This window comes from Athene noctua, chromosome 12 (genome assembly GCF_965140245.1).
Source record: "Athene noctua chromosome 12, bAthNoc1.hap1.1, whole genome shotgun sequence".
NCBI lineage: Eukaryota > Metazoa > Chordata > Aves > Strigiformes > Strigidae > Athene > Athene noctua.
Window position 1 is genome coordinate 3,075,259 of NC_134048.1, and position 27,021 is coordinate 3,102,279.

The 27,021-nt window shown below is 50.3% G+C and overlaps 1 protein-coding gene across 3 annotated transcripts in view; it reads right to left on the minus strand.

Moving 5' to 3' along the window:
• Nucleotides 1–27,021, minus strand: part of PSD2 (pleckstrin and Sec7 domain containing 2) — a 68,898-nt gene that overhangs the window by 30,178 nt on the left and 11,699 nt on the right. For 2 of the 3 annotated variants that reach the window (XM_074916077.1, XM_074916078.1), the window contains exons 2-6: nt 17,145–17,256; nt 14,191–14,748; nt 6,834–7,322; nt 5,211–5,405; nt 385–465 (exon numbers count right to left, since the gene is read on the minus strand). In XM_074916077.1, coding sequence (XP_074772178.1) covers nt 385–465; nt 5,211–5,405; nt 6,834–7,322; nt 14,191–14,684 — 1,259 coding nt within the window. In that variant the 5' untranslated portion in view covers nt 14,685–14,748; nt 17,145–17,256. The remainder of the gene's footprint in view (nt 1–384; nt 466–5,210; nt 5,406–6,833; nt 7,323–14,190; nt 14,749–17,144; nt 17,257–27,021) is intronic. The other variant, XM_074916079.1, reaches the window with a different exon arrangement.

A 27,021-nucleotide genomic window follows, 5' to 3' on the forward strand; every position in this document is an offset into this window, starting at 1 on the left:
CTGAGCTGTGTAGGGAAACATGCTGTCAGCTGAGATCTGACCCACCTCTGGCATCATGGCACCAGGATGGGTTGTCCATCCCAAGGGAAGAAGTTGCTCCCATTTGCTTTGATTTTGTATGGGACGGGATTTCTGGGAAAGCTGCTCTCCACCATGGGGAAGCAGGTTGTGGGCCCTCCTGTTGAAGCCCACTTTTGGTGGCAGTACCTTGTGCCAAACGTGACACCAAAGCAAAGTTTAAATGACAACCTGGAGCTCCCCCCAGTTCCTGCTCCTATCACACGGACAGCCTCCATGAGTTGGGAAGCCTGAGGGAGAAACCCACCGCGCTGCTCCACTCTGTCCAGCCCAGGCCTTACGCGGGAGTGCCAGAGACCAGCTCACCTGAGTGCTTTGTCAAGGGTCAGGCCAGTGAAGTCAAAGAAGCTGAGATACTCCTCTGCTACCAACTTGCTAAATTCGTTACTGTAATTAAAGAGGGAGTAATCAGCCCTTTCATCAGGGAAGAAGACACTGTCTACAAGAGGCATAGCAGATTGCTGCCTCCTGGCCAGCCCAACTCCCAGCAAGACACTGCAGACGTGATCCCAGACCCAGGGGGACTTTCTCCTAGCTTGAAATGCTGCTGGAAGACCTCCAAAGGTCCCTAATGTGCCCACAGCCTAGCACTGTGGCTGCCAGCCCTAGACACCTGAGAATGAGAGATGTCTGCCCCTACTGCACCCCTCTGCTGTGCTGCTGGGCAGGCACAGCATCCTCCCAAATCATCCAGGAGGAGGCCATAAGGATGTCCTGTGCTCATCGGGCACCTTCTCTCTTACCTAGTGTTCTCCAATTGCTGGACATTTCTCCTCCTCCTCTCGCAATATTCCTGCTCTCCACTCTACAGTGGTTCCCATCCCACCCTTTCACCACAGCACCTTGTTCCATGTCAGAAGGATGCCACTGGGAGCTGGAGAAGGAGAGCTCAACCGAGCTTCTAGCCCTGCTCATCCCTGAATGCTTCTCCAGAAACCATTCCCCTGCTGTGTTTTTGAAGGATGCCTGGAGATGTGTTGCCGTTAAAGCCAGAATGGGTGCTGTTAATTCCTTTATCTACACAACTCAGGTAGTGGAAACGCAAGAATAATCAATGAATGATGGCAAAAAATGGGATATGATCTCAATATGCTCAGCCTTTGCCATATACTATTCATTTTCCTTCTCCCCACAGAATGAAAAGCACGTTGCTAAGCAATACACATCCAGTTTGATTCCGGGACATGTTACAGGCAGAACTCATTGCCTTTCGTACAGCATTGTTTCATCTTCTGCTGTGAGGTAGATGCTGTAAAGCCTCTGGCATGGATGCTATTTGGAAGCATGACACACAGCAGGACCAGGCAGACCAGTGTGACAGCTCCAGGGGAGAGGTCCAGGTTGAGTTTTGAGAGGCAGGACACAAGTATTGGTGCTGGAGTTTGTGCAGGAGACTATTTCAAAGCTTTATGAAGCCACAAGGCCTCACACTCATAAACCAATCTTATCATTTGGGATTGCTATCTCTGGGAAAGAACATGTCCTCCTGGGCCCATGGCCCCCTGGGTTAGTCAGCCTGAAGCAGTGTCACAATGATTGGCATGCAGATCCCTGCCAGCTTGCCAAGGACACTTCTCCACTTGTCCTGGAACTTCACAGCAAGGTGATGTGAGATGCAGAAGATGATCCCATGTTTGTGAAAGGAGATGTTGCCACATCTTCACCCCTGTGCCAAAGAACAAGCAGAACGAAGCAAGCCCCAGGCCTCCTCTGGGATCCTCTCAGCTCTAATTCTGCAGAAGATCTCATGCACTGACTGTGCCACTGCTGGGAAGCAGCTAGCACTCTCCCTTCCACGGGTCAGGTCCCACCTCACACGTGCAGTTGTAATCTCTCCGAAGAAAAGGTCTGATTCCTTCTGTCTGGACACCTATTTATCAGGACTCCTGGGAACTTGCTTGGGCACTCTGGGCACAGTGCACAGAGCAACAACTCCCATGCACTGCAGCACTCAACAGGGGAGATCAGTGTCTGACCCCCACACACTTAATCTCAAGTTGGACTTGAAGGACTGGTCTGGCCCAAGGCTCCCTAAAGCCAGAAGACTTTTGGCTTTAGCCCAGCACAGATCTTGGGTGCGCTGAATTGCTCTTGAGATGTCTGCATGGCCTACACTGGGAGTTACACCCTGATTTACATTCCTAACTAGATCTGCAGTCAGACAGGATGAAGGTGGGTGGGAGCTCCTCTTCACCCTACTCTCCCATCAGGGAAACCCAGAAAGGCAGACAGGCCTTGCTGCCTGTCCCTCAGCTCACTGGGTCTTGCTGAAGGCCAGGAGTCCATAGGGAATTTGTGATCCCCAGGACAAGTGGTCTGCGCCAGCTGCTGTGGTGCCAATAGTCCCCAGCCTGGGTGCCCATCACACACTCCTGGGTGCCTCACTTAGTCCCTCTCTGCTTGGAAAAGCTTCAGACAGAGACTGCCAGCTCGGCTGAGGGAACCAAACAGTGCTGCAGGACACCAAAAGGCAACCAGACCCCAGAAAGCAACAAACTCCTATGTCTAGCCAGGGGCTCAGTGACATTGATAGGACCCTTCTCCCTGAGCTCCAGAGCCAGTTAACCCATGCTCCAGGGATGCCTGGGAACAGAACTCCAACACTGGCTAGGGCAAGACTGTGTCCCAGACTAAGGTGGTCTTAGGTGTTTGCTCTGGTTTCCTCATTCAAGAATTGGCCTCTGTGCCAGTCACAGCCCCACCTGCAGGAACGGGTGACACTTCCACCATGCACCTCAGACATAACAGAGACATCCCCACAAGAACAGTGAGGTGTTTCCCATGGGGACATATCTGCCATCCTCTGGCTGGCGGCCCTGCCACACAGACAGCCTCTACAGGCTTCTCTCACCTCACACCCCAACTTGACACTTCCTCCCTCTGCCTGATCTGGGAAAGTCCAGGCACCAGGAGCGCTTACTGACCTGTTGGTTAACAAACCACCCCAGGGGTAACACAAGAGCCCTGGCCTTTTCTCACAATTTCATTCCTGAGTGGCTGGACGTGGACAGATATGTGTTGTTTTACAGCCTGAATCACACCGTCCTACAGAGCTAAGCCTGTATTGTCCAGGATCCCTTTTGTGCCACAGTCACCTGGTCTTGACTGTGGCAAGATCATCCATAAGAAGTTTGACTAAGTAAAATACACCTAATCTCCCTGGGAGGAAAATACCTGTGTGCCAATGGGACTGTGACAGACCCGCAGTTCTCAGTGCACTGAGATGCTGAAACTGTGCTCTGCTGCCTGCTCTGTTGCTGCCTGCATGGTTTTGTGAGCACAGTGCTCTCTTGGGAAACTCTGCAAGAAAGCACCTGGCACTACCATAGTCCGGCAGTTGAGATGGTTCAACCTCCATCCAGCAAGAGACATGTGACTGTGGGTAGTGACAGAGCTGAAACAATGCCACAGAACAATCCAGGAACAAGAATCCATGGAGAATTCAGTTGCCAAAACACATGCTCTTCAGACAGAAGAAGATAATTTCTGGATTTGGGGATAAGTTCACAGAATTGTGTCAGCTGGAAAGAAACTATGTGGAGATATCAAACCTGCATTTTTTTGTTCATCAAGCCTTATCTACTTGTTTGACAATGATGAGTGGTTTTGGTTTTGCTTTGGTTTTTGGTTGGCTTTTTTTAGAAGATCACCATGTTCACAAAGAAAAAAATGGGGTTAAATTGAGCTAGAAAGCTTTAAAATGAGATTTTACTTTTTGCACAACCCTCCTAGCCAGCCCATGTCCTACATGGAGCTGGCCTGAAAGTATCACTCAAACTACCCTGCAAACACCAATGTAGGTTGGCCTTACATTGTCTTAAGTCAGGAAGACCAACTTAAAACACACCTATCCCCATCCTTCTTCCTTTTCTGCTCTGCAAATCCATCTGCTTGGTCCAAGAGCCTTCAGCTCTATTCAGGTCTTGTGCTGTGAAATGTCAAAAACCCAGCTGATCAAAACAAAACTTTTCATTTAAAGGCTGTGTCAATTCCCAAATGTGGGTCACCAAACAGCTTTCCAAGGTGTGAGGACTGCAGGTGTGAGTGAGGATTGCACAAACGAGCAAAAGGACACACTCAGATGCACCTCCAGACATCCACTGCTTGAAACTCCCCCCACTCAGTGAGCTCTCATGGCAAATTTACAAGAAATGAGAAGGATGTTAAGCCTGAGGCAGCAGCAACCAGCAATGCACCTGCTACAAGAAGCACAGCAAAAGAGAAGAACGGGGATGCTGCCAGGTGATAGAAAGATCCTCTCCAGGAGATCATTCGTAGGCTCTTTCTGTCCCAGGACTAAGCTGGGAGTCACAGATGATCCTTGGTACTGAAATCTTGGGTATTGGATGAGGGACAGTTGTGTTCTGCTAATCTGGACAGGAGTGAGACGTTTCAAGGACATAAAAAAACCCCAGCAACACAGGTTATATCTGATCCACGAGAAGGATGATGGGGATTGGTGTCCTCACACCCACTGGCATCCTAAAATAATCTGTTGCTGCTACACTCGTTACTGTTACTCTGTATTTTAGAAATCTCTGTAACTCTCCCACTTTTGAATAAACACTCTTTTCCTTCTGCCTTACCCAGGCAAATCTACCAGCTGAGGTGCTTCACCCTCCGGTGTGTACCTGGCTCTTCATCAAGCCCTTCATGCCATCTATACAGACTGGGTCAGGAGGCATGGCAGCAAGAAGATTTTGGGGTGCAGACTTGAAAAACCTGGGGACTGGCAGGGAGCCCAGTGCAGATACAGGTCTGGATTCCAAACCCTTCAGGCTGGGGATTGCTTTGGGGGAGGTCTTGCTGGGCCTTTAAGAAATGCAGGAAGCTCTTGGTTCTGCTGGGCAGCAGCCTGTGGCAGTTAACACCCAATACACGCACGCAACTTGTAGGATTCAGATAGCAAGGGCATTGGGCTTGAACCAGTTTCAACTGGAAGGATCTCCAACATCCCCACCTCCATCCAGCAAGCCCTTGTAACAGCAGGCTTGCCCCCTCTTGCCTTTGCCGTGCCCTCCCAGAACAACCAGCACTCCCCCCACCACAGCTGTGTTCTGCTGGCCATCTTCAATTCTGCCATCTCAGTCAACCCCCTCGCAGGGTTGGCTGCAACCCAAAGCCCCACTTACTTTTTCCCGAGCTGGCGTGCCACATCACAACGCTTGAACCCTTCAAGGTTGTAGAGCCTCTTGGCCAGCCTCTTGGCAGCCTCGCTATCTGCCCTGCAGCCGTTCGCCAAGGTGTCCGTGCTGCCCTGGTCAAGCTGCTCCGTGCTGCCCATGTCCGAGTCCGAGTCTGACAGTGTGTCTTTCAAGCTGGCGTCACTATACAGAAACAAGAAACAATTCAAGGAGTAGCAATGTGACTTGATGAAACCTACAGAAAATGCCACATTTTGATTTTTTTCTTGTCCTAACCAAAAAATATGAAAAAACAATACGTCTGTGAACTGGACATTGAATAAACCCTCTTTCATTTCAGGTCAAATGAATTAGTACAGTTTAATTTCAAATTTGTGGAAGACTGAAGAGAAGGTGACTTCTCCCGGAGAAATGAGGATGTATCCATTCAAAGCCAGCAGCCCCAACACCTTTTTAAGCTTCCTTTCTGCATTGGTATTGGTACTGAAAAGGATGCCAAGCTCTTCCAGAGCTGCGGACATTCATGAAATCTTAGGGATAGGTGCTATGCTTTTCAGTTCACATTATTTACCAAGGATGAGAAATTGCACTTGTACAAATCATGCCAATGGGACTGGCACCAGACCTGCTGTCACTGGTGGGTAGCTCCTCTCCCAGCTGCGGGCTGGCATCATGGCCAGCTGTTCCCCCAGACAACTCACTGAGCAGCCTCACTGACACCATGCAGGTGGGGCTGCATCACTTTATTTTCTTGCCCAAGGTCAGTTATGGCACCTATTCACACATTTCTGGGCAGTGTGACTCACTGAAGGCCTGACAGCTAGCTGGTCACATGTCCTTGCTCCAGCTCTCCCATACCCTGACTGGTCATCACCTGCCTTCCTCTTGCAAGGCAATGCCCTGCAGATGGGATGCTGCCTTCCAGGGACAATGGTTTGGGTCTGAACTGGTCCAGAGGATAAAGTCTCTGCTGATCTCCTCACTGCTGGCAGAAGAACGTTTGGTGAGACCTCTACAGGGGCACCCAGTCCTAAGTGAAACGCTGAGGTTTCCCTGCACTTCAGAGCACATTTGGGACTGCCAAGGGCTTTTGCAGATGTCAGGCAGACATTTGGGACTGCCTCCAACCTGCCAAGGGCTTTTGCAGATGTCAGGCAGACAAGGCAGTGGCCTAATGAGAGGAGCCCCAGCTTTGCCTGCTGCAAGGACAGGATTTGTGAGCCGCCAGATGAATAGCAATACCCTCCAGAGCAAACACGAACACAAAATGGTGAGCCTTGGCTTTTCTTGGGCTCGCAGGGCTCCTACAAGACCCTGCAACTCACCTGCAGCTTGGGGTCCTAGGTTTGAGACCAGGGAAGATCCAGACACAGGTCTGCTAGGGACTGGCTGGTTTAATGCCATGAGACCTTGGTCCCCAGTTGCAGTCCTAACCTACGGGTAGGAAAGTTTTCCCTGTTGGTGTTTGGCCTTTGCCATGATAGCACATGAGAGGAAGCACAAGGGGAAAGATAGCAGCTCCATCTCTATCGTGTCCTCTGAGCCTTGCTCCTGGTCTGGGACCTCATACGACAAGGAGCCCTTGCCCAAGGAATTCCCAGTCTGTCTTACCTGATGGAGTTAATGATCTTGGTGACATCTTCCTCTGACCCTTCCACGTGGAACCCATTTGGGATACTCTTCAAGGACAACCGGCTCAGCACGTTTTCTGACCTGCTGCTGGTAATTGAGTGCCTGAGAGGACTCCCAAAATCCCCCTCCACTGGCTTTGCTGCTGCCTGTTCTTGCTTATCAGCAGCCATGTGGTGAAGGGCTTCTCTCTGCTGGACTACCAGTTTCTGCTCCAAGAGCTCTGGGCTTTCCTTGGCCCTTTGCTGGATCAATGGGGTGAGTGGGGCCTCAAAACTGACACAGCTGTCTGTCTCATCTGTGAGAGAGAGGACATCCAAAGAGTCCAAGCTGCTGTAGTATGTACCCTTCATAAGGTCAGACTCAACAATCTTCTCAAAGGTCGAGCTGAAGCCATCCCTGATGTCTTTGAATTGAAAATGTTCCTTGTCATCCTCACTGCAGCTCAGCTTGGCATCTCCAGAAGCAAACCTAGACCAAAAGAGGAAATGTAGAAAATACTGTAAAGGTAATTGCTTGCATGGTTCCACTTGGAGCTAGGAGGCAAGGGAAGAGGCAGAAATGGATGCTGTGATTATAGGCCCTTGGGACCTTTCAACGTATAACCTGCTTGGCTCCCAAATTTATTACAAGCTTCTAGAGCCAAAAAAGGCAGTTTTATGACGAGCAATCCCAGGGGCCCAGCCAACCCTTAATCTGGGCATGTCCCGGTTAAAAGCCAGACCTCTGAACTGGAGACATTTGCACATGACACCTGCTACTGGATTCACTGCCAGAATGGATTTAATCTGCAGGTTATCTCTCCCTTCAAGTGCTCCAATTATGGCTACTTCAAAGGCATGAAAATCCTTAAGATCGAGGTCATTTCATCTAACTTTGGATGTCAGCAGCAAATATCCTTGGTTCTTTTAATAACAGAGAAAAAGAAGCAGCTTATAGGGAGCAATTCATATGCTGTAACTTAAGCCTTCTTTTCTTAGGTGTACCCTAGAAGTGCAAAGCACCCTACAAATAGCTTTCTCTCCACTGAGAGGGATGTAAAAGGTGATAGACACACACCCAGGCAGGGGATGCTCTATGCTGCTTTACATCTAGCCTGTGGGATTCAGGCACAGGCCATGAAATGCATGAACCTGCAAGCCTAGCTTCCAGGCAAGCATGGATGACTCTCAGCAATCCTGACTCTGTCTGGCTTCGAATGCAGGGGCAGTCATTCCAGTGTACATCTCAATATGAACCCACACTGGGAGAATTAATCTGAGTCAAATCCAGTAACACCTGATGTGCTGGGAGCCCTGGAGAGCTGAGAGAGCTCAGTCTCTCCTGGAAAACACCAGGTTGCAAGGACCTGCCTGAAATACCCTGGGTTTCTCAAGTGAAACCTCCCTCCCCACTTCCAGCAGACGCTGCTGTCATCTGCTTTGTCAGAACCAGACATTTCATGCTGTGATACAGGTGAAAGCTAGGGGAACAGTTAGCTGCTTTTCCTCTGCCTGTGCCAGAGTTAACTTTCTTCATAGCAGCACATATGGTGCTGTGGTTTGGATTTGTGACTAAAACAGTGTTGATAATGTACTGATGTTTTATCTCTTGCTGAACATGCCTGCACAGTGTCAAGGCTTTCTCTATTTCACACTCCTCAGCAAGTAGGGTGGGGGTAGGCAAGAGGCTGAGAGGGGACACAGCTGGGACAGCTGACCTGAATTGACCGAAGGGATATTCCATGCCATATAATGTCATTCTCAGGAAAAAGGGACGGTGGTGAGCAAGCGACTCCCTGGTTTCACAGTGGAGATGGACCTCTGAAGATCACTGCCATGCTTGGGCAGTGGAGCCGTGCAGCCAGGTCTACTCACACCACTACAAGGTCTGCAGTGCATACTTCTTCTCTCAAGGCAGGAGGGATTTGCCTGTATTTCCACGGCACAGCTAACCAAGTAGCAAGGAAGGAAGGCTGCCTCTTGAGCAGGGAGCAGGTTAAGGCCCTGAATTTATTGGCCCAGATATACTGCTGTAGTGTCATCCATTCCTGGAAACCCTAGCCCTTCAAAATGCCTCAGGCAGGGTGGAAGATGGCTGGCCATTTCAGGACACAGTGGCCCTAAGGGCTAGGGAATGCACACCTTGTATCAGTGATAACACACCCATCTGGGAACCATCATCATCATTTTGTGGAGCAGCCAGTCCTCACGGGCAGCACAGGATACACCATGCCTGAGCAGTGATGCTCACATGGATGGACCAGTCATCCTCCACACTGTCATCAGCATGGGCAGCAAGAAGTCAGCATTTACATAAGCACTAATTCCAGGCAGTAAAACGGGATGTGGTGTGCCTTCACATTGGAAGTCCTCAAAGTTATCGCCCTTGTTTGCTCCAGCCAGTGTGTGTAAAGACCCAAGCCTGCAGGATAGGAGGTACTCTGCCTCACCCCAAGAATCCACAACAACCAAAGAGACTCATAGTGTGAGAGGGACAACTCACAGTGGACAACTAACAGAGAACCAGTGTAAGGAGGGAAGACTGCAATGACAGGGGTGCACATAGCCCTGTTGTAGCAGTGGGGAATGGGCATAAATCGGCTACCAGACTTCTTGACCCTCTGCAAGAAACGTGCACTTGGGGAAGGATTTGAGCAAAGATAGATTTTCCTGCTTCTAACATGCCAGGGTGAGAGCCGTTGAAGAGGACAGGACAAATCAGTGCTCTCAGGTTTCTTATTTCTCAGTGTCCCATGTGTGTGAGGAACCGAAGCATGTCAGGGTCCCATAAAGTGGCTATGCCATGCTACCTTCCCTTCTCTGTGATGTTGGATGCCAGGCCAACAGGCTGGTGAGCCATGGCAGGAACAGGGGATGCTGGCACAGCAGGGAGCAGGGCAGATGCACCTGAAGGGCTGTGCAAGGAGGGAGACAACCTTGCAAGGCTTATGCTACATTCATGAGACCTGACAGCCCCTGACAAACAAGTTTGTACACCCTTTGAAAGTCTCCTCTGGTGTCTGAGCCATTGGAGATGCTGTTTTCCAAACCTAGTTCTGCAACCACATGGGTAAAAGCTTACACGAATCTGTACTCATATAATCCCTTGATTCCAGGAGCTCAGGGCTTAAGAAAACTGTCACCCAGTTCATCAGAGATGGACATGCAGCAAACCAAACATAAGCAGAAATGAGAAAGACATCAGCAGCTTCAGCTCAAAGATCCCGCATCCCCAGGACTGCTTGTCTACAAATCCATCCATCCCTGTAGGGTGAACTGCAGCACCTGGCCATGACTTTGGTACAGAAAAGATCTCCTCCTTCCACAAAGCAGGAGGAACTTTAAAAACTTCACCCATTGCAACAGGAAGGACTTCAGAGCCTTAATTACATCCAGTGGTGGGAATTCCAGACCTGCCTTAGCAGCTTATCCTCTTGTCAAACACCTTGCAACAGCCCAAATCCCCAGTGAACATCCACGTTCCCTTCCCCTACAGAGGGTCTGTTCCTCCCCACACCGAAGAAAAACCCTGGGCCTCTGTGGTTTACCCAGGTCCTCCAAGAGAGCCATCACACCACCCCTTGGCCGGCATCACTTCACTCCCACCACCACCATGTCTTTGTGCAGGAGCACCCACGCAGGAGGGCATGTCCTGGACCATCCCCGTGAGGTCTGGTGCACAGCACGTGTTTCCAGGGGTGTTGTGCACTGCAGCTCTGCCTCTAGGTATTCTCCTGGGTGCTCCTGTGTATCAACCCATCAAGAGCCATCAAGCCCTGCACGTCCTGGATATTACTTAGCAGGTCCCGCATTGCCATAATCCCAAGCCAGACAGCTCCTGCTCTCTCACCACACTGAACAGAATTATTTCCATTAACTGTTCACACCACAGAGCTTGTATTTTCCAGTGCTTTATTCACCCCTTGAGCCCAAACTCATATAGCAGGCAAAAAAGTGAGGAAGTCTGTGTCCCAGACAGCAAAGGCTGCATAGGACAGACACCAGAGACCAAGGCAGGGGCTGTGGGCTTGGATGGGTCAGTGGGCACCAAAAGTGAGGCACATCACATCTCTTCTTGCATGAGCCCAGAGAGGACAGATGACAAAGAGACTTTCTACAAATTACACCACATCAGGAGCACTGTCTGTGTCTAGTTCAAGCAAAGCCAGGCTAAGGTGTGTGAATGAACCTGACATAGCCTACCCACAGAGAAGTGTCGCGTACTTATTACGCAGCAGGGAAGGCAATTGCTTTACTTAAATAAGGAGCCGTATATTTATTTGCATTGTAATCACAAGGTTTTGTAAGTGCATTGAAGTAACACTGTATCTAATTGCCTGTGCTGATTTTCCCAGTCATCTCTGAAATGCTGTTTTATTGCTTACAGCAAGGCATGCAGAGCAACGCACTTAGTTATTATTGCAGCTGAACCATACTGGTTTTTTATGCACTGAGTTGTTTACATTTAACTGCTCACTGGTTAATTAGTTCTAATAAAGAACAGCTTAGTTTGCTGTGTTGGTGGAATGGGGAGTCCTGTCAGAGAAGGACATAATGGAAATCAGGACTTTCTTGCCTATGCACTGCAGGCTTTCTGCAAAATTTTTCTGAAACTTTATTTAATGAACTTTGGATTGCTCAACAGCTATATGTTGTCATGGGAGGCAATGTGTGGGCAAAGACAACAGTCCCAGACCCACAGGTACTAAGTGTGTCTACAAGTCAAAGTTGGGGATTCCTCTATTAAAAAGTTTGACCTTTTTTCCATGAGTCCATGGGGCTGAAAGCAGAGAATATCATTCACTAGTGAAGCTCTCAGTTTGACTGCAGAGATGTGACCTCCCTAAGATCAGGAGGGGCAATGCTGTGGGCTTCTGGGAAGTTGAAAGACCTCTAGGCAACACAGCCACATGATAGAAAAATGGGCTTTGACAAACGGTATATTGGCACACCAGTGGATGCCATGGGATAAACAAGAAACAGAGTGAAAGGGATTCAGTTAATGGAAAATGTAGCACAAGGACTAAAGCTTTGGCTTTACTTCCTTGATATTTTTAACAACTATTTCCTGCATAGATAGACTAACCTACCTTCAGCAGGGCAATCACAGTTTCTTTCTCCAGCTTCACCATGGATGACTTTTTCCCCTTTCATTCTCCATTAGTTCAGTGGGAAGAGCAAGACTTAACCCATTCTTGTGAAGTTCTTTAAGATCCAGGGACAAAATGCATCATACAATAATCACCATGCAGATGATGACATTTGTTCCCTGGGAACGAATAGTTAGTTGACAGCTCATCGGTAAAACATTAGGTCAGAGACAGAGAAACCCCAGGTTCTCCTATATCCAGAACAGGTCATAACAGAAACAGCAACATATCAAAGTGGAGTAGCAAAAGAACTGTGGAAACTCAGAGATGATGCAGGATGACAGTGACTTGGTCCATCTGTCAGCTATGTTACTCCTGACCCACACTGATCTAGGAGAGCCAGACAGTTAGCTGCAGTCAGAAAAGACCAGCTCCATGCTGTGTTTGGCCCAGCCACATGTTTCTGTCATTTAGCCTAAAGATAGGTAGTGAAAATACTAAGGAGCTCAAAACACAGCGAGCTAACCTGATCCCTAGGCAATAAGTGGCTTCCCAGATCTCAGCTGTGTCCCTGAATTTTTCCAGCTGCCCTTCTGCCTTTGAATATACCATGTGACTTGTCCCTTGTGCATTCAGCTTCCCAAAAGACTTATTTGCTATCCAAGTGAATATGTTTAGAGCATAAGATCATGAGCTGTGCATGCAGAGCCCAATCAGGTTGCATCATCTCCAAACCGTCAGCCTGCTACTTATCCCAATTCATGGCCTAGTACCTTAAAATAATTGTACTTCCAGTGATTGTAGAGGCAGCCACAGGGAGCCACATACCAAGCAAATATGATTGCCTTGCAACCTGACAGACTTTCAGACAACTGACTGAAAAGCTTAAGGGGCTTGTGGGACCTGCCTGGGGGTAGGCTCCCCTAGCTCTCGGGACATCAGCAGCCTCCATCGCACACTCTTCCTCTTCAATACCTTCAACTGTGCTTGTTGAAACAGTGCTGCTCCTTCTTGCTGGGGGCTTTGGGTAAAACAAACCACCAGCTTTTTATAGGGGAGCCTGTTCAACACTAGAGATGCAATGAATTAGGGACGACTGTTGTCAGCCCACACACTGTGTGGCTTCCCAGCTCTGCTGACACTCCTGCCTACGCTCCAGACAGCTCTGAACAAACGGCTCAGCCTGAGCCTGCACTGGACTAAGACTAGGAGGTGATTCACAGGCCCCTCTCGGCCACCCTGTCCCTTTCACACCTTCTTCTCTTAAGGCCATGCTCCTCTGTGACAACTCCAGCTGCTCTTCTCCAGCCCCCTCCTGCTTGCAGCATCTCTCCCATGTCGGTGTAGGTGTGTAGGCAGGGCCATAAGATCACAACAGCCATCAGCCCTGGATGGCTACACTGTAGGCCCCTGGATGATTTCTAGTGGCAAAGGGAAACATCTGTATTCCTCCCCCAGGAATGGCATGGGGAGAACCCCACCTCATTCCAGTGACCAGTCATTTCCCCTCAGCCCCTAACCTGCAGAGCCCAGAGGAGGTCTAAGCACTTACAAGAGGCGTAAAATCAGCTTGGACACTGCAACAATGTGAGCCTTCCCTGGCCCGGAGAATTCTCCCATGAAGTCAGGCTGTCAGTACAGAGGATGCAGAGACCAAGGGGCATTGCACACATGCTGGCAGGCACTTGAGAACAGGATGGCACTCCTATCCCTTGTCTCACACTGGTAGCTCCTGCCACAGGTGCAGCAGGGAGCAAAGCTCAGTGCCTTGCTCTCTCTTACTAACAGCATGGTCCCTTTGATACAAAGCTGTAACCCACCAGCCCAGAGACTGCCAGAGCAAGACATGCTGCCAGGGACTTCCAGGGTGTACAAGCCTGGCTCTTCACTATCCCCAGGCTGTCGTACTTAAGTTATGTCTGGTAACTGCCCTGAGTGCGGCAGCTGAGCCTCCGACATGGAAGTGGGCCACCCCCAAACTGAGCACAACCAGCACCCAGAACTCTTGAGATCCCTAAAGATTCTCCTTTGCTCCAGTGGGCAGACACTGCCTCTAATCCCAGCTTTTCTGCATTTGTAACAGGGAAAAGCACTGTGAGACTCCCAGAGAGAAAAAGAGTGAAAAGCCACAGTCAGCCATGAGAGCAGCTGCAGCTTTTTAAACTGATGAGTTACACATGGAGCAGGGTAACAGGAACCAAGGAGGCTTGAGAAACAACACACACGTACACCAGCCCTGAGCCGACGTTACAACGGCTCCACACTCACCCGAGCTGCTCCTCTGGCTCATCGGCACTCAGAGCTTCTGAGGATCCCAGGATGCCACACCACCGCTCCGTGCTGAGGGCCCCGCTCGGTATCTCCTGCCTGGGGGAGCCACTCTCCGCCGCATCCGTGCTGCCTCGGCTCGGCACGCCGCCGTCCCGCTGCCGCGGCGGTGTCCGCTCCCGCCCGGCGCCCGCCAGCCCGTCCTCGCCGCCGCTCTCGTGGGTGGTGCCTGTCCCTGCCTCCCGCGCACCCTCCCTCCCGCCTGGCCCCGTCGCTGCTTCCAGATGTTCGTGCCCCCGGCCCCCGCGCTCCCGCTCCGTTCCTCGGGAGGGCTGAGCGCCGTCGCAGGGGCTGGCTCTCCCGCTGGCGGGCTCTGGAGGCTGGCTGAGCGGCTCGTCCCCATCCGCGCAGGCCAGCACGGCCGGCTGCGAGCCCGCGGAAGGCAGCTCGCAGCCGTCTGCAGCAGGCTGTGGGAAGTGGCTGTTCTCACTCATATTCTGTTTGTTGTCCCAGAGCTTACGGGCTCCCTCCCCGCACTCAGCTCAGGCTCGGTACTACCTACAACGGAAAAGAAACCACGTCACGAGCGCCCGCGAGGGCTGTCAGAAGGGCAGCAGCAGCTCAGAAGGGCGGCGGTTTGAAGCAGAGCACAGGAAAATGTCCCCCATCCCTCTCGACTCCACAGCGTGAAAGCAAGGAAGGACCACACCGGGGCTTGGTGCTTTTGCAAAGACCAGTGCTCGTTACTCAGCACAGCGAGATCCGGAGAGGAAAATCTGCCACTGCGGTCCTGAGCCATCAGGGGCCCAGGCACCCACCCTGTCCTGCTGCTCCTGCTGCTTCCCAGACAGCCCCAGCCTCAAGCACAGGGGACCTGCCCCACACGGGCTGTTGGTGCCCCAGCTGTGCCAGGCAGCTGACCAGGGCTGGGGACAGGAACGTGGCACAGTTGCTTTTCCCAGGCTGGCTGCTGGGGTGCTGTTCCCAAGTATTCCCTGCCTGCCAGAAAGAAGAGAGATGGAGGAAACAGCAGATAGGTGTGATTTATTGTTTTTTAACACTTCTAAGTGGCTGTGATGTGCCAACCTGTGTAATTATCCCTGCTGACTTTGCATTTCTGCAGAGCTTCCTGCCTGCCAGAGTAACGCTTCTCTTTTCTTGACACACAAGTACTGTTGAAGGGTGTCATAAGTTGCCAACTAAGACTCTGGCAAAAGTGTCCTTATTGAATATAGAAATATAGGATCACAGGATGGTTTGGGTTGGAAGGGACCTTAAAGATCATCTAGTCCCAACCCCCTGTCCCGGGCAGGGACACCTTCCACCAGCCCAGGTTGCCCAAAGCCCCGTCCAACCTGGCCTTGAACCCTTCCAGGGAGGGGGCAGCCACAGCTGCTCTGGGCAACCTGTGCCAGGGCCTCACCCCCTCACAGGGAAGAATTTCTTCCTTAGATCTAATCTAAATCTGCCCTCTGTCAGTTTTTTAAGCCTTTACCCCTAGTCCTATTATACATGCCCTTGTAAAAAGTCCCTCTCCAGCTTTCTTGTTGACTCCCTTTAGGTACTGGAAAGCTGCTACTCAGAGCCCTCTCTTCTGACGAACAGAAGATGAACAACAGCCTGAACTCCCCCAACTCTTTCTGCCTGTCCTCACAGGGGAGGTGCTCCAGTCCCTTTATCATCTTCGTGGCCTCCTCTGGCCCCGCCCAGGCAGGTCCGTGTGCTTCTGTTGTTGGTGCCCCCAGAGCTGGACCCAGCACTGCAGGGGGGTCTCACAAGAGAGGAGCAGAGGGGGAGAATCCCCTCCCTCAACCTGCTGCCCACACTGCTCTGGATGCAGCCCAGGGTACGGGTGGCTTTCTGGGCTGCAAGTGCACATTGTCAGGTCATGTTGAGCTTCTTTTCAAGCAACACCCCAAGTCCTCTCCTCAGGGCTACTCTCAGTCCATTCTCTGCCCCTATGCCCTGTAGGGCAAGGGAAGGATGCTGTATTGCACCAAATGAAACAAGTCTTTTTTTGATAAAAAGGCACCTTACTGGTGAACATGCCCATTGATGCAGTTTCCAAGTCTTACAAGCACCATCCTTAGCCACGGGCTGTAGCCCCACAGTGCCCTGCAAGCTTTTCTCCATTATAACCCCTGCAGCTGCAATCGAGTGCCACCAGAAATTATCGCTTCTGGAAGCAAGAGTTTCTGTATGCGCTCATGTTGAGCCATGGTAACAGCTGATTTTGTTTTAAAACAGTGTCTGTCTTCAACTGTGCAGGCAGCATGGTTAATCAATTACAGCAGGCAGATGGGACCCCTGGGTTCTCCCCCTAATTGTGTCCCTAACTCACATCTCAAGCAGATCATTTAAACTCCCTGCCTCAGCTTCCCTCTCTGTAAACCAGGGATTATACATCACTTCTGAGAAAACATGAGGGTGCCCAGATGTCAGCAATGGGCTCTGGGTGCTCTGACTTGCTGAGCTGCAAGTAAGACCACTAACTGCTTGGCCAGTGCGGGGCTCTATTAGTTCTTGGTGATAAGAGGTGCTGGGCTACGGCTGCCTCTGTTCTTACAGCCCCTCACCCTGTGGAGATGTCAGCAGCCTCCTCCCTGCTGTTGAATCCTCTGCACCTGGGCAAGGAGCAAGGGAGAGGTCGGATTCAACCTCTGGGTACAGGCAGATCTACATGTGTACGTTCAGAGTTGCTGGCTGAGCAGGACAGATCCCAAGGGGAACCCCAATCCTCAGCTGACGTTGCTCCAGTCCCACAGCCCAGGCAATTGTGGACCCAGGATCTGGCCTGCTCTATGTGTCCTGCTCCCCACAGCTGGGAGAGACGGTGGGCTAGGGAGTTCAGAGCCCTGCATGGGATGGGGCTGGGGTGAAGTGCTCCTCAAGGGTTACACATGCCACAGTCGTGAGATGGGGCAGGTCACTCGAGGCAACGCTGGCAGTTTTACCTCTTCTCCACGTGCATCCGTGTGCATCCCTCGCTGTCACAGAGTGCGCAGCATCACCACACCTATTGCACTAGGCACAGCCAGGCGCTTACGATCCCTGCACGATCCCTGCCTGTAACAAGAGATCAGAGAAAGTGAGACCCAGGCCAGAGAGGAGAACCCTACTGATCTCCTGCTACCCCGTTGCTGCTCCGTATCGGGCTTTTCCCTCTGCACTCGCTGGTCCTCCCTGGCTTTCAGCCATGGCAGTGCAACAGCTGAGTGCGGGCGTAATCCTTAGAAAGGGCTTCTCACTTCTTTCTTTATGAAGTCCTCCCTGACCAATTAAAGCAAAGAAAAGGGACTATGTGGTTGCAGTTGCAGGTTTCAGGAGAAGCTTGATGATGAGCCCACTCAATGTCCAATTTCACTCACCAGATCCATAGAGGAAGACACCTGTGGTACAGATGGATCCTCCCCAACAGTCCTCCCCAGCCCCACCAACAAAACAAGAGCCAAGTTAGGGGTCTTTGAGCTATTGTAAACAAATCATTGATGTAGCAACATTTCCCTTGCAGAGTGTCTTCTACAATGTAGACTGGCAGGGACAGTGATGCCTCTCCATGAGGTGACCCCAGGCTGGAGGAGCATGTCTGGTCACCACAGATGGTGTGTCATCTACAGACAGTTGTAGCAGGCCAGGCTTGCTATAGAGTTGATGGACACAGACAGACAGACAGGGCCCCATTGCCTGTGCAGTGTTCAAGGTCTACCTCAGGTGGACCAGGTGCTAGATGTGCCACCTGCTTTCCAATGGCTGGAAAGAACCCACGGAGGCATTTGGCAGCAGACATCTGTGTCAAGTCCCTGTGGAGAGATTTGTTTACACCTTTGAGGGCCTTCAGCCTCTCTCTCAGCCAACCTGCCTCTCCCTGACAAGAGAAAGGCCAGCCTAGACTTCCTGGGATACCAGTACATCAGCCTCCTGTGGCCCAAAATCCCACTTGCAGGAACTGAGCTCTCCCAAGGGAGGTCAAAACAAGCCCCTAGGACAGTCCTCAGCTTCACACATGTGGGACAAGTCTCTTCTATCTTGTTCTTCTGCCATCCCAAATGAAGAAGACAGACCTGCAAATCTCTGTCCTACCAGATCCAGGACAGAAAAAGCAGTCCCAGGCACTTGGTCTTCCCATGCACCAACAGCAGGGCCAAGCCAATGCAGCATCGTCAAGGAATTTGCCTTCAAAACTATCAAGATTCTCCTAAGCATGACCACACTGTAATCTCCAGTGATACTGAAAACCTAACATGGGCCAAATTTTGACTTTCCCATAGTGAAGGCATAATACAGACATGTAACACAGAACCAATGCTCAAATCTTTGGAGAAAGCTTTCCAGCAAAGCTTTGCTGGCTTTTTTCTTAATGTGAGATGAATAATGTGGCTTTTTCAAGTCCCATTTTTTAAAACCAGCTAAAGGGTTTGGGTGAAAATTCCCCACCTCCTTGACATCCATCCAAAAACTCCAGTAGGAACCAGACACCACCCAAGCTAAATTCCAATCCAATAGCTAAAGCTTGGCACAGCTGTATGCAACCAGAACACAGGAAGCTAAATGCGGTTAGGCCTGAGTAAGAAATGTTGGCAAACCTTAGTGTGATGTCCCATCCATCCCTTCTAACTTTAACCAACCGCCTCTCACAGCTTCCTGATCCCCTTGAGATTTGTATGTCTCCTGTTGGATCCATACTTCATTGCACACACACGGACCGCGGCTGTCATGTGCACCTGAAGTCTGCAGGCAAGCTGAGTGTCCATCAGCCCATGACAAATTGCCCAACAAGACATTAGCTACTTGATTTACGCTTGCGGTGACAGTCACCTGAAGCACACCCAGGTTATGGGTGGCTGAGGCTTCCCAGAAGCTCCAGAGGAACTATGAGGTTGGGTTGTAATGGGCCGTGGCTCTGTTCCCATCTGCTCCTGGTGATGCCTCGTACTGAAGTCATGCAGCTGACTCCTGCCACACTTCATCATGCAGTCCAGCCAGCTTGTTCCACATTAGCTGCAGAGGGTCTCTTCCACTCTACAACCCCACAACCACATATGTGGTAGGGCTGATCTGTGAACTGTTACCTTGCCCAGCTGTGTGGGGGAGGTACATGGGCAAAGGGAAGAGCAGACAGGCTGTGATGCCACAACCTGGACTTAAAGACAACCGAGGGTGGAACAGCTGGTTGCAACTGTCCACATCTGCTTCCAGCAAATAGCTGGAAGGTTACCAATTCTGGACAGAGTCCAAAGATGGATTCTCAATGCCCTCCTATTAGCTCTGAGAAAGCACCAAAGTGCTGCTCAGTCTCTGGCCCAAAGCAGCCACAGCTTCAGCCAGGCCACTGGGAGAGGACACACTACAGAACTGGGGGAAGGGGCAGGGGGCAGCTGGTATTCAGAGATCCCCCTCTGGGGCTCCTTTCCATTGCCCCAAAGCAGTACAGCCTGGCAGACAGGAGGCTGAATTGGACTACAGGCTGATATTCCCCCTGTCCCTGCTTTGCAAAGCACTCCAGCACAGATAAGGGCTGGAGGGCTGTAACTGTGTCCTCACCAGTGGATTTTCACACAACCGTAAGTCTTGCCCTTTATGCAGGCTCAGGCATCCTCTCAAGTGACTGCTGCTTCCTTTGGTCCTGTGGGTAGGGTGGGCATCCCTTGCATCTCAACTGCTCCCAGCCTCCCACAAATGTAACATGGCTTAGCATACGAAAAAAGGGTCTGGCAAGAAAATGGAATGATCTAGCAAGTGAAGGGAATGACCTGGCATATGTCCCAGCCAGGACTGTTCACACTGATGGCTACTGTGGCCCTGCCGAGTTATAGACAGTTGTCAAGCCACAGTTTCATGATTTGGACCAGACCAGCTCTGTAAGGCCCACATAAGCAGAAGAACATGTATTCATGCTGGAAAGAGGCTATTACTGCTGTAAGAAAGGCTAAGGAAAGCCAAGGCATCCATGATCCAGTGCTAACCATAGCCCTACCCCCAGTGCTGGGGTTTGGTGCTTCCAACGCAAGATGGGAGAGAGGCAGAAGCAACTGAGGATTCCCTGCAGCCCTCTGATGCTGCCACTTCTTGCAGGCCAGATCTAAGTAAGCCAACGGCTATCAGCTTCATTTATCATAAACCTGGCAACACCAGCTCACCACTGTCATGTGCCCAGTGCAGGACAGCCACCGACTCCCTGCTCCAGCCCTGCTCTGCCCCCAGGGTCCTGCACAGGCCCTGGACCACAAGGAGACAGGGCAGGGCCGGTTATGGGGGGGAAGGAGAGGAGAAATGTCCTGCCACTTACTTTGGGATAATGGCTGGATTTGCAGTGGGGCCAGCGAAGCCAGGCTGGCATCCACTGCAGGAAAGCACCAGTCCCAAAGAGGCTGGGCAAAGATGCAGCAGTTTTCCCTAATTGTGTGAGGGGTTGGAAACCACACAGCAGCTCTTTCAGGAACCGGCTCTGGAAGTCTCCCAGCTTTTGTTGAGGCTGAATGGCTGGTGGGAAATGATTTATTTTTAATTTTCTTCCCTGCGTTAGGAACTGGAAAGGCTCCCACTTCAGTTTTGTGTAACCGCTTGGCTGCTGCAACACAGGAAGGCTTGGAGAAGAATCCTGCTGCTTAGTCAAGCATGAGCTTTTCCTAAAGTTCACACTGAGCTGGGCTGTTTCGTGCTGCAGCCTTGCTTTGCCTTGGTGCTATGCGCCCCATCCCCTCAGGCCTGGCGGAAACCAGGCAGCAGATCCTTGGTGAGGGCTCTCTCCTCACTGTAAGGATCTGCAGGGGATGAGCAGGAAGCACAGGGATGACCCGGAGGAGAAAGGCATATTCTGATGTGGTTCTCATAGCGCTGGAGGTGAAGGAGAAAACAAGCAGATCCTGTGCTCATCTGACAACCTTAGAGTCAGGATCAGAAAGCAGGAGAATGGGAAGGGATGTCAGGAAGGGGAAGGGGTGGTGAGGCAGACTGTCCTGCTCTGGGATATGCTGGAGTGCAGACCCTGGGGGAAAGAGGGCGCTGGAACTTTGCAAGATTGAAAGATGTAGGGCAGAGCAGGTCTGACCCTTATGGGCCTTTCACAAAATTGTAGAAGGCGGCCTCACCCAGAACATCATCGTGTGGTGGCAGTGCCAAGAAGGGGTGTTGTAGCCCTTGCCCAGACCCCGATGCTAACAGGGATGAGACAGTTCTTGTGAGTGGGCTCAGAGCAGGCTGAGGGCACAGCAGCAGCTTCCCATTTTCTCCCGGTGCATGGAGGTGAAGGCTGTCACAAAGGGAAAGACATGTGCCGCACATGTAATCCCATGACAAGCTTCAGTTTCTATTATTTCTTTCTTGTACTTGGAAGCCCAGTACCAGACACGTGGTCTCACAAGCCCTAGACAGGAACACTCTTACTGCAAGCTGCTGGCTGTGCCCTTGCTAGCACAGCCCTGTACACACGACCTTCATTGCACGCTGCTGACATGGTGAATCTCAGCAGAGCAGCACCACGGCAGTCAGTCCTCAGCTCATAGCAATGCCCGGGGTTACTCCAGCCCAGGCTCAGTTCTGCCTCATTATGCTGCAGGCTGGGGAACAGCTTCTTCAGCCTGAGAAAACCCCACAGGATGCGCTTTGCTCAGTGTAATGTGAATACAGCATAGACATATTCAGCCAGGAGCATCTCAAGATCTCCATCCTCTGAGCAATCACCAGACCCACACACTCAGACACCCAGGTCAGGAACCCTTAATCCTACTCTTTCTAAGTAATTTTCATTCTCGGGACAGGAAGCACGGCCCTGACATCTCATTTGCTGACCACCATGATATGCAGACCTCTGTGGCACTGTCTATGTCCCAGGACCCCATTCCAGGCCATTGCAAAGTGGCTACAGATTTCTCAAGGTGTTGGTTTCTAAAAGACACCTTCCATCCTCTTTTTTCAGGAGTGAAAAGGAATTTTAGGTGGCATCTTTCATGGCAGGAGAATTCTTCAGCAGAATTCAGAAAGACTCAACAGGCAGATGTTTCCAGCTTGGCCCCTTTCCTTGATGCAAACCATGCCATGCAGACACACAGGCACTACTGACACATGCAGACAGGGGCCTCATCCCCGTCTGCCTTACAGCCAGCCTGCTATGATTGCCTTCTCTTTTCCTTAGAGAGGGAAACACTAATGAGTATGGGCATCTGGCTTGGGTATTATAAGAACTTAAAAATTCCCTTGGTCACTCTTGTTGGAGAAAGCCCTTGAACTCCTTGGACTAAAATGCCTACAGTAACATCCTCTGTTGTGATAAACCACGTATTTGATCTACACACTGGTGATCCCATCCATAATGTGGCTGGTGAACAGGAACAGATGCGCTTTTATGACCCAGCTCACCGGTGGGCAAAATGTGGGTGCAACACATTACCCTTAGTGGAGTGTGTGTGCACGGGCACAACAAGATTTCTCTGAGGAGGTAAACCAGTACAGAGATGGAGAAATCACAGGCACGGTTCTTCCCTTTGAAGTACATCTCCTCCCTTTTATGTCTCTGCTTCGACCTCTGCCCTTTCAGCATGGCTAAAAATAAAAACCTGTTACCATTCTCATTGTGAAAATCCTCATTTATTTCTCCCATGGGCTAGAGGCTTGTTTTTATATGATTTTGAAGACCTCAATCATATCACTTCTCAACCTCTCCTCTCAGAAACTACAGACTGTGTTCCTACCTTCTTAGCCTGTTCTCATGAGACAGCTCCTCCACCCTCTTGAACATTCTGTCTATCTTTCTTTGGATTTTCTCTATTACTTCTATTACTCTACTACAGTCTGGAGATAGGGAAAGCAGCACTGCATAGTGAACTCAAGATGTGCGCACACAAAAGATTTATACAGCACCGAACTGTTCTGTACAGCATCCTCTGTTCTGTACACGAGTCCCTTCCTGATGACACCAAGCTCTAACTCACCTGCAACACCTCTGCTGAAGACTAGGGTCTCAGGAGCAGGGCTGGGCTGAGGTCTCAGCCAGACACTGATTATTTCAAAGGTGCTACTCCAAGGCAGGATAAAGAAGAAAGTGGGCAGAGCTTGAGGGATGCAGTACTCTCTGTTTTCCCTTTACTGTTCCTCTGACCATGCTATCTTTGACACTACTCTATGAAGCCCTTCCCTGTGCTTCCAGCACCTGCTGGCTCCACCAGAAGAGGTCCTACAACATCTAGTGGAGGGCATCTGTGACTAAAATACCCATCCTGTGTAACAGCTAAGAGTTGATGTCTTGGTTCAGGTGGGGCTGTGTCCCCTTCCAGTGTCCATGGGTCCATGGAGATGCCCTTCCCTCTGACGGTCCAGATGAGATCCATCTGTCTGAGGTTGTCTAAGAGGGATTCTGGCAGTTTTAGTTATAGTCTCGGATTGTGACTTGAGAAACCCATCCCATCCTTCGGTTCCCTGCTTTGCAACAGCCTTTCTGAGACAAGGCAAATCATTCAACCCTGTAGTTCTTCCTCTCCTGGAAAGCTGGTAGAAAAGCGCTGCTCTGTGCCCTGGGATGGGAGGGCTGGAAGGAGTGAGATGGGGAGAGACTGGACACCCACCATGGGGTTTCAGGTCTGTGTACTCTGCTCCAACTCACATCCCCAAGTCTTGCTGTCAGGGAGGGGCTTGGGGTAGACAAGGGCCAGTGCAGTGCTGTGGAAGTCACCAGGACCAGCCTGCCCGTGCCAGAGCCAGTGTACCAGTTCTCCTGACTGGGTGCCACTGCATGCCAGCACTCACCTGGGCTGAAAGAAAACATGGCTTAACAAGGAAACGTGAGCACTAGCTAGTGTTATGCTTTACAGAGCCCCTGGGGTACTGGCAGCCATTGCTCGTGGGCAATATACTGTCCTGGTGGTTTCCATCCATCACTGACAGTTTAAACTGCAGGTCCTATATCCTTCACTTCCAATGTAGAAGAGGCTGTGGATAAAACATATCCCACAGACTAAAATAAACCAGCTACATGCTAAAAAAAGAGCCTTTGGGTAATCAGAAATCACTGTGCATGGAACATACTTTTTCTTGAAGTCAAATCCTACAGCTCCTTATTTTGAATTTTTATTAAAGTCCCCAGAGCAATTAGTACACATTCAGATCCAAATGACACCTGCAAAACTTCATGTTGGGGAAACAATGGCAGTTTTTTGCTTATAGAAAACAATAAAATCCTTAACAGCTTCCCTGTTTGCACTCTTTCACAGTTGCTCAAAGGGGGGAAATAAAAGAATATACTTAGCATTTTTCATGTTTCTTTCTTTGAACTGACAACTTGGCTACCCAGCACTTTGTACACTGAGCCTTCCTCTAGCCCCGTGCATGCACCAGGCAAACCTGATTGTTCTCTTCACAGGGGAAACAGGGTAATGGTCTCAAGCCTAAGGGGGTGAAAGCCTAGACTGCAACATCACTTTACTTCTTGGTGAGGTGGTAAGAGGAGTTTAAGCTTCTGCAAAAAAATGGACCAAAGCATAGGGACCGTGAGTTTATGTGTTCCCCAGGAGAAGCATAAGCTTGAGACAGAAGGTCCAGGAGGCTGATGAACATGGACCTGAACATCCCTCAATTCTAGGGCCTGTAATCTTCCTGGAACAGACTCCTTTAAAAACCCATCTAGGCCTTCCAGGTTTGACTATGGGAGGACAAAGATCCTATCAATGATAGAGCAGCCAGCAGGGTCTCTACCACTTCTGCTACTGCAGAAGCAAGCCTTGACCCCCTTGGAGACCTTGCAAGGCTTCCCACAGGCTGCACCTGCAGAAAATCACTGTGATTCACAGGAATCGTCCTGTGGCTCAGAGAGAAGCAGGAGCCTCCAGGGACGGAACACCAAAGGAGGGCTGTAGGGGTCTGGGCTGCATTAGATGGAGCTAATGCAGAAAGCATGCAGATAGGGATACAAAGCTGATGGGAAAAGAATGTAGACTGAAACACACAAGGCTGAAGGAGAAGTCAGTGAAAAAGAATGTGGATGGGAAAGTACAGGGCTGAAGACAAAGTTAGCAACAGACAGCAAAAGAACGAGCACCTGTGGTCAGCAAAGAAGGAGTTGCTATGGTCAGCAGAAGTGTACCAGTTTGTGCAGAACAAAGATATAGATGAAAGAAGTTTTGACAAGTTTTGGGCTTTATTTACACAAATATAATTAACCAATGTAAATGCTTGTAGACACGCCTGAACAATGTATGCAGCCTATTAGGAGTCAGATAACCACATGTGTACAGAACTTAGAATACTATAAAATGTAACCAGAATCAGAGAATAAACAGGAACGATTTGATCATCATATTGGTGTGTGGTGTCATTTCTGGTCCCGCATGAGATAGAGATCCTGACGAGGGTGGAAAGCAACCCCAGCAGAGGGCAAATTTCTACTGCATCCTGGGGGAAGGAGGAGAAGGGCAGCTCCCATAGGGCTGTCATTTCTGACTCTGCAAGATGATGCTCCTCACTAAATGGATCTTGCCAAGGTTGTTGTTTGCTACAGGAGCTCAAGGCCATAAGCCTGAGGCACAGATGTAAAGCCTACAGATGTAAAGGCAGGTCACAAGGACACCAAAAGACTCCTGGATGTGCAAGGATCCCTACCACCCCTTTTCTGGCACGGGAGCAAAGGCAGGGGAAAAGGCTTTCTGTGTCCTGGCACCGTATCTTCAGGCAGCTCCTGCAGCTCAGAAAAGAGCTTGAGAGCAGGGTGTCTGTCTGGGCAGCAGGTGGGTCCCAGTGGCTCAAACCTTGCATTAGTGCAGAACAAACAGCTCGTAATCAGTCCATGTTGTTCAAGATAGGCATTTTCAAAGGAAACTTCCAGACAAACCTTATCCCTCTTTGGCTGTGAACAGCAGCATTTCATAGCTCACCTCAGAGCTGCCTCCATCCTCACATTTGCCTATCTGCTCTGCTTCTCACCTTCTCTTGAGGGGGAGCTTTATAGTTCAGGCAGCTGTAAACCGGGCTCCTGTCCTGGTTGCCTGTAGGTTTTATTATAAAAACAGGCTGTTTATGGGGCCTTTCCATGCAGTTCCGTGCAGCATTGTAATTCATTAAAACCCAGCTTTCCCTACAGCCAGGGTTACCTTCTATAAAAGTCCACAAAAGCTGTAACTGCTTCCCATAACCCATGAATGGAAACAGCCTTCTTCCCCCCTTTTTTCCTCCCCTTGCTTTGATCCTCCCTCCCCACATTCTCCCAGTACTCAAAATAATAGAACAGGGCTGGCAGCTGACACTGACCCCAGAAAAGGGAATTCCTGCCACACCATCAAGACCCTAGCAAGATTTCAGGAGGCAGCAGGCAAGCCCATCATGCTTTCCCACTAAGAGAAACATCCAGTGTGATGGAGACCACTACTGCAGAATGAAATGGGAGTTTTGGAAGGGAGGTAGACTTCCTTTCACACTCCAATACATCAGTAAACCTCTCATTTGGGGATACAGGAGAAATCCTTTCCTGACTAGGAACTAGAACTGAGTAGAGGACTAGTAAGATACCAGATCTTTACAGAGATGCTCTGTCCAAATAAATGGGTAGACAAGCTGTTTGAAGACAGCAGCACCAGGAGTCCAGATGCCCAGAAATGTGCAGTGATGGTGGGGCACTGGCTTTGGGCTCTTTGGAATCTCAGTGTGATCCGGACAGCCTTGCAGGGAACAAGATCTTCCTGAGCATCTCCCAAACTTGTCAGGAAAGATGAGATGATTTGTGGCTGTTAATATCAGGCAGCTGTATTGAACCCAGCTGTCGGTGCCCAAAGCTGATGTGCAGCACTGTGTAACACCAGATAACTCCTCAATTGTCGGTGAGATTGTGAAATCTCCCTTCTCTCCACATAA